This window comes from Salvelinus sp. IW2-2015, linkage group LG5 (assembly GCF_002910315.2).
Source record: "Salvelinus sp. IW2-2015 linkage group LG5, ASM291031v2, whole genome shotgun sequence".
Classification (NCBI taxonomy): domain Eukaryota; kingdom Metazoa; phylum Chordata; class Actinopteri; order Salmoniformes; family Salmonidae; genus Salvelinus; species Salvelinus sp. IW2-2015.
The window spans coordinates 31,885,309-31,893,100 of record NC_036844.1 but is presented as its reverse complement, the minus strand read 5'-3'; the positions used below and the strand labels follow the sequence as shown (position 1 = coordinate 31,893,100).

Genomic DNA, 7,792 nt, shown 5'->3' with positions numbered 1-7,792 from the left:
GAGTGGGGAGCGTGAGGAAGGGGGATGGGGAGCGTGTGAGGAAGGGGGAGTGGGGAGCGTGGAGGAAGGGGGAGTGGGGAGCGTGGAGAAAGGGGAGTGGGGAGCGTGGAGGAGGGGGAGTGGGGAGCGTGGAGGAAGGGGGAGTGGGGAGCGTGGAGGAAGGGGGAGTGGGGAGCGTGGAGGAAGGGGAAGTGGGGAGGAAGGGAGTGGGAGCGTGGAGGAAGGGGGAGTGGGGAGGAAGGGGGTGGGGAGCGTGGAGGAAGGGGAGTGGGGAGCTGGAGGAAGGGGAGCGTGAGAAGGGGGAGTGGGGAGCATGGAGGAAGGGGAGTGGGGAAGGGAAGGGGAGCGTGGAGGAAGGGGAGTGGAGGCGTGGAGAAGGGAGTGGGGAGCGTGGAGGAAGGGGAGTGGGGAGCCGTGAGGAAGGGGATGGGAGCGTGGACGGAAGGGGAGCGGGTGGAGGAAGGGAGCGTGGGGAAGGGAGTGGGGAGCGTGGAGGAAGGGAGTGGGGAGCATGTGGGAGGTAGTGGGAAAGGGAGCATGGGGTGGGGAGCGTGGAGGAAGGGCGTGGGGAGCGTGGGGAAGGGCGTGGGGAGCGTGGAGGAAGGGAGTGGGGAGCATGCGGGAGGGTAGTGGGAAGGGAACATGGAGGAGGGGAGTGAGGTGGGGAGAGGAGGGGACAGGGAGTGGTGGGGGGAGGGCGTGGAGAAAGGGAGTGGGGAGCGTGGAGGAGGGAGTGGGGAGCGTGGAGAAAGGAAGTGGGGAGCGTGGAGGAAAGGGGAGTGGGAGCGTGGAGGAAGGGAGTGGGGAGCTGGAGGAAGGGGAGTGGGGACGTGAGGTGGGGAGTGTGGAGGAAGGAGCGTGGAGGAAGGGAGTGGGGGCGTGGAGGAAGGGAGTGGGGAGCATGTGGGAGGGTAGTGGGGAAGGGAGCATGGAGGTGGGGAGCGTGGAGGAAGGGGGGGGAAGCGTGAAGGAAAGGGAGTGGGGAGCGTGGAGGAAGGGCAGTGGGAGCATGCGGGAGGTAGTAGGGAAAGGGAGCATGGAGGTGGGGAGCATGGAGGTGGGGAGCGTGGAGGAAGGGAGTGGGGAGCATGCGGGAGGTAGTGGGGAAGGGAACATGGAGGAGGGGAGTGAGGTGGGGAGCGTAGAGGAGGGGACGGGGAGCGGGAGGAAGGAGTGGGAGCGTGGAGGAAGAGGCTGCGAGTGGGACATAGCAGCGGAGGGGGATGGAGAGGTGGAGCTGGAGGAAGGTGGGGAGCATGGAGGTGGGGGAACTCCCCTTCCTCCCCACTCCCCTTCATCCATGTTTCTAATGTCAAGATAAATGATTCCACCTTCACACTGTTTTTTTTTACATTGTTGTAATTACATGTCTATGAATACATTTACAATATATCTTTGAAACAATAAAATTACTGCTAAATGCTAAATCTAGTTAACTGCTGTCTCTGCTATGCTCCATAAAACAATCAAAATGAGGGCAAACAAGCTATTGTCACGTTCCTGACCTGTTTTCTGTTAGTTTTGTATGTGTTAGTTGGTCAGGACGTGAGTTTGGGTGGGCAGTCTATGTTTTCTATGTTGGTTTAAAGGGTGACCTAATATGGCTCTCAATTAGAGGCAGGTGTTTTTCATTTCCTCTGATTGAGAGTCATATTAAGGTAGGTGTTTTCACACTGTTTGTTGGTGGGTGGTTGTCTCCTGTGTCTGTGTATATGTCTGCACCATACGGGACTGTTTCGTTCGTTCGTTTGTTTTGTAGTAAGTACTTGTTCGTTCGTTCTTCGTGTTTCATGTAAGTTCGTCGTTCTAAGTCTGTCTACTTTCGTTTTGTTATTTTGTATCGTTTCAAGTATAGTTCGTTTTGTTCTTGTAAATAAATCATTATGTATTCACAACCCGCTGCGCCTTGGTCGAATCACTACTCCTCCTCTTCGTATGAAGAGAGAGAGGAACACCGTTACAGCTATAAAGGTCATTAAGACTGATTTTTAAAAAAGAGAAAAAAGGTGTTCTATGCAATAAGTAGATTTTCTTGTGGGTTTAAAAAAATATTGCAATAACATTTCTCTCTCATAATTCTTTCTCCATTACTACTACAGATATATATTTGACATTCAGGTCTGTTTGCAGGTGCGTAGAGAACCTTTGCACATATTGAAACGTGTTGCTGTTGTTTGTTCATTCATTTCTAACCAGTTCTAACTATTCAGTTCATCCATGATTCCAAGAAAAATAAGAGTGAACCCATTTCTTTGAAAGTGAAATACGTGTGCCACTGTGTATTTAACGTTGCACTATGCAGAAAATTGCTCCGCCATTTCCTGGTTGCTAAAACTCTAATAGTTTGCTTAGTTTCAGTTTATGTGACAAAATAAGATAGTATAGTGTAGAGAATCATTGTACCATGTAAAGCACTGTGAAATGTATGTTCCATAAGCAAAAATATTGTTGTTTCAGCTGGTGTACAAAATCGAAAGTAAAAGATGCAAAAAACTAAACTTAAGAACAGGAAGCATAGAACATTAGCACATAGAACATATCTACCGCTTATTAGACTTGCTTTCAAGTATAATAATAGATCTATAACTCACATTTCTATGTGAATTTGGTCAGGTCACCCAAAAAGTGACATATTGCCACTTTTAAATAATGCTAGTTAACCTCCAACCTAGCAGTCTGATCCAATAACATCCAAACCCTAAAAATGTGGGGTCTATGTACAAAAAGTGCTGAAATTTCAAAAAAGTTCCCCCAGGATGAATGAAAATACACTGAAATTAAAGCTGACAATCTGCACTTTAATAACCTCATAATAACCTGCACTTTAATAACCTAAAATCCAAAGTTCACGAGTGGACTACGAGAAGGCCATCTGTGAAATGACCACTAAGATTTTACATTTAATGTGTGAGAGTATTCTGAAGAAAAAGGCAAAGCGTAAAGGGTTAGGATTTGTGCTTTTGCTGAGTTTGTTTCTTTATGAAGTTGCAGTGTTTTGAAGGAGAGTATTCTTGAGCGGATTAAACCAAGGACAGTGGTGCTTAGAGCTCCCTGGCCACCAGCAGCAGCAGTAGAAGCTGTGTCCTGTCCTGTCCTCTCGTTTGAAGATGTCTGTGCTGAGGTTCTCACAGGGTCAGAGTCATTCACACCATCACTCTATCAACTATTAAAAGTACCGTATGACATCATAACATCTCTTAAAAGGAACAACAAAAAATAATAATAATAAAATAAACAACCAACCCACTGGGCACAGAATCACAGATGTCAATTCCACGTTTGTTCCACGATGGTTCAGCGTAATTTCATTGAACTTACGTGGAAACACTATTGATTCAACCAGTGGGAACCAGGTAATTGAAATAAAGTAATTCTCCAAAATTGTTTCATTTTGTAGATGGTGGTTTGCATAATGCACACACCAACACTATTAACACACAGAGGAAGCAGTGGTTACTGTCTGTTGGTGTTCTACATTCACCTGTGGATTCTCTTATCTCTCTCTCACAGACCCACTTTTGCTCACAGCACATCAGAGGATGCTGCACTCCACGTCTCCTGGCCTGAAAAGCATGCCCCACCTTGCCCCCCCCATTCAGGTAGCCCAGGCTCCGTGACAGACTGCAGACATGGGGGATTCCACAGGCTGACTCCTGGAGACACTCTGGAGTTCCAACCACTTATAATCCAGAGGTTGTCATCACTAACCCACAGTATGAAAGCCCTCAGTGCAGACAAAATAAAAGCATTGAGGTTACTATTTTTAAATGGGGTGTTCACCGTTTTGTATAGGCAGCCATCTAGGTCCATTGATATGGGGACTACAAAGACTTACTGCTGGATGTCACATTGCAATCCCCCTGGATAAAGCAAAAAGAGGAGATCTAGCTCAACACATCATTTTTCAAGTGTCATCTTTGTTTCCATGCCTTGTTCACCGGGATGCGACGCAGACTCCARGTCAAAGCTTTAATCCAATAAAGACTCATTCTTTCTCTTTGCAGCATGTTAATTTAACAACGCTCGCCTTTTGCTGTGAGCGTGGTCATAGCACCCTTGCTCATCACAAGGGAAATGAAGAGTGACTAGAGGCTGGGGWTGAAAGAGGACCCTTCTGAACTGAAGCTTTCTACTCATCATCATCGTCATCATCCCATGTAGGGCCTGGATATAGCCCTTCACATTACAACCATCCCCTGCTTACTAATCAACTCTCCCAGTCCACTGTTAGACACTGACAGTGCAGTGTTCCAAAAGAATACACACAGAATGGTATGTAAGAATTAGTCAGGGAAACCATTTGGAATAGAATMATAACATGTGTATTCAAGCACATCAACGTTCATAGCTACTGTACAGTACGCACAGTGCTGACTGTCAACACTCATTGTGAACTATGTGGACATCGTTGCATGTTGTAAAAATGTAACTGAAAATACCATTTATTCCTTCTGTGCAGTCATTTATTTACAATATACAAATGTACAGAGCAACAGTATTAGATAACAGGTGTGGGTAGCTGGCTGTTCTGGTGAGCAGCAGCAGTGATTTCTAACATGCAGAGGCCCAGTGCACCCAGAGCATGGACCCCTGAGCCTGTTGGATTCTCTGGCACCACTACACCACCAGAGCTCCTCCTAACAGGCCTGATGGAAGTCTCTCACTGCACGACAACTCAGCTACACTGGGRTTCCCCACCTCCACGTTCAATCTTCATTTACAGTCTGTCTGTTTTGTTGAAGAGCAATTATATTTGTTTTATTGTGATGTGGTTAAACAGACTGCCAATGATCACATTATCAAAGACAAATTGTGTTTTCCTTCTAACAGGGACAAGTAATGCTGGGGGAAATATTTTCATTCTGCAAGCAAAGCATTTCCATTAGTGTGTAATCAGAGTGCCAATCTTTTGACAGTGTGATATACTGCCTTGATGTCAATGGCTTGGTAATCAACCATCTTAATAGCTGGGTTGTTTTAGATGGTAGRTACAGTTAGCACAAAGCGCAGCACTGATCACACAGATGATGACATCCCTACTGTCTGTCTGTGTGAGTCTGTGCAAGTCTCACAGAGACAATCACTATGTCAAAAAAGCAACGCAGAACCAATTTTAGACAATTAACTGTTGGGTTAAAGATAGCCGTTTGCTCTTCAATCGTTAAATGGACAGCTAAAGCCACAGTCAGGGAAAAGTTGCTGGACATAGATGCCATGAAAAATGGCCCAGGAAAAAGCAGCCTCAAAGTACATTATGCAGCACATCAGAGATATTCTAGAAAGAAGATGATAGTCAAGTAAGTTACCTCATAGTAGCAGAAAAAGAAAAGAAAAAAGAAAAATGGTCTTACCTTCTACTGCTTTCTGGATAACTGTATGGAATCAGAGAAGACAGAGAATCATTAGTATTGGTGACTGAAGCACATTCACAATCTATAAATGCATAAAGAGCAGCACCAAACAGTTAATGCTAATTATTCTGGGTTTAAAAATACGACACATACAGTAGGCCTCTCTAATTACAACACATACAGTAGGCCTCTCTAATTACAACACATACAGTAGGCTCTCTAATTACAACAACATTACAGTAGGCCTCTCTAATTACAACACATACAGTAGGCCTCTCTAATTACAACACATACAGTAGGCCTCTCTAAAATTACAACACAACAGTAGGCCTCTCTAATTACAACACATACAGTAGCCTCTCTAATTACAACACATACAGTAGGCCTCTCTAATTACAAAGCGTACAGTAGGCCTCTCTAATTACAACACATACAGTAGGCCTCTCTAATTACAACACATACAGTAGGCCTCTCTAATTACAACACATACAGTAGGCCTCTCCATAGACCTTTCTAATCTATACATACATATCACTTCCAGTAATGATCCTGATACTCAACTCACACATTTAGTAGGCAATAGGCATCTCTTTAAAATACTAGCACATAGCATTTTACCCCATATTTGCTGTAATGAAGGCTGACACTGCTGTACTAAAGCAGTTTTATCAGAGGATCCCTCATAGCTCATACCTACATGGAGGTTATATTGGATAGCTATGCTTTTGATGAGGCACATTTACATGAGACAATCTACATTATGAGAACAGGATATGGTCTTCTAGGAAGGTTGCAGCCGTATGTTGTTACATATGATTCACCCAGTCAGGCCTATAAATACCACATCATTACACACCGATATACTGTATCATTATACGATTACAAGCACAGACAAATTACAAGCCAACAGAGTTAAAGATGCACTGACACAAATAGCTGGGTTGTTTTAGATTGGTAGCTACAGTTAGCAACAAAGCGCAGCACTGATCACACAGATGATGACATCCCTACTCTGTCTGCTGTGTAGTCTGTGCAAGTCTCACAGAGACAATCACTATGTCAAAAAAGCAACGCAGAACCAATTTTAGACAATTAACTGTTGGGTTAAAGATAGCCGTTTGCTCTTCAATCGTTAATGGACAGCTAAAGCCACAGTCAGGGAAAAGTTGCTGGACATAGATGCCATGAAAAAATGGCCCAGGAAAAAGCAGCCTCAAAGTACATTATGCAGCCACATCAGAGATATTCTAGAAAAAGATGATAGTCAAGTAAGTTACCTCATAGTAGCAGAAAAAGAAAGAAAAAAGAAAAATGTTCTTACCTTCTACTGCTTTCTGGATAACTGTATGGAATCAGAGAAGACAGAGAATCATTAGTATTGGTGACTGAAGCACATTCACAAATCTATAAATGCATAAAGAGCAGCAACCAAACAGTTAATGCTAATTATTCTGGGTTTAAATTACGACACATACAGTAGGCTCTCTAATTAAACACATACAGTAGGCCTCTCTAATTACAACACATACAGTAGGCCTCTCTAATCTACAACACATACAGTGGCCTCTCTAATTACAACACATACAGTAGGCCTCTCTAATTACAACACATACAGTAGGCCTCTCTAATTACAACACATACAGTAGGCCTCCTCTAATTACAAACACATACAGTAGTCCTCTCTAATTACAACACATACAGTAGGCCTCTCTAATTACAAAACACATACAAGTAGGCCTCTCTAATTACAACACATACAGTAGGCCTCTCTAATTACAACACATACAGTAGGCCTCTCTAATTACAACACATACAGTAGGCCTCTCCATAGCCTTTCTAATCTATACATACATATCACTTCCAGTAATGATCCTGATACTCAAACTCACACATTTAGTAGGCAATAGGCATCTCTTTAAAATACTAGCACATAGCATTTTACCCATATTTGCTGTAATGAAGGCTGACACTGCTGTACTAAAGCAGTTTTATCAGAGGATTCCCTCATAGCTATACCTACATGGAGGTTATATTGGATAGCTATGCTTTTGATGAGGCACATTTACATGAGACAATCTACATTATGAGAACAGGATATGGTCTTCTAGGAAGGTTGCAGCCGTATGTTGTTACATATGATTCACCCAGTCAGGCCTATAAATACCACATCATTACACACGATATACTGTATCATTATACGATTACAAGCACAGACAAATTACAGCCAACAGAGTTAAGATGCCCACTGACACAATGCACACGCACACAATGCACACAATGCACAACACACACACACACACACACACACACACACACCACACGACACCACACACAACCAACACACCACAACACACACACACACACACACACACCACAACACACACACACACACACACCACACCACACAACACACACACACACACACACACACAACACATCCT

At 44.1% G+C, this 7,792-nt stretch overlaps 1 protein-coding gene and 1 long non-coding RNA gene across 2 annotated transcripts in view; one reads left to right on the top strand and one right to left on the bottom strand.

Moving 5' to 3' along the window:
• The window catches only part of LOC139027782 (uncharacterized), a 663,342-nt gene that overhangs the window by 209,660 nt on the left and 445,890 nt on the right, over positions 1-7,792 (top strand). The gene's annotated exons all lie outside the window — the stretch shown is intronic.
• nrxn2a (neurexin 2a) overlaps positions 1-7,792 on the bottom strand; it is a 365,106-nt gene that overhangs the window by 285,992 nt on the left and 71,322 nt on the right. Inside the window, 1 exon segment of the mRNA XM_070443705.1 lies at positions 6,673-6,693. Within this exon segment, the coding sequence (XP_070299806.1) occupies positions 6,673-6,693 (21 nt within the window).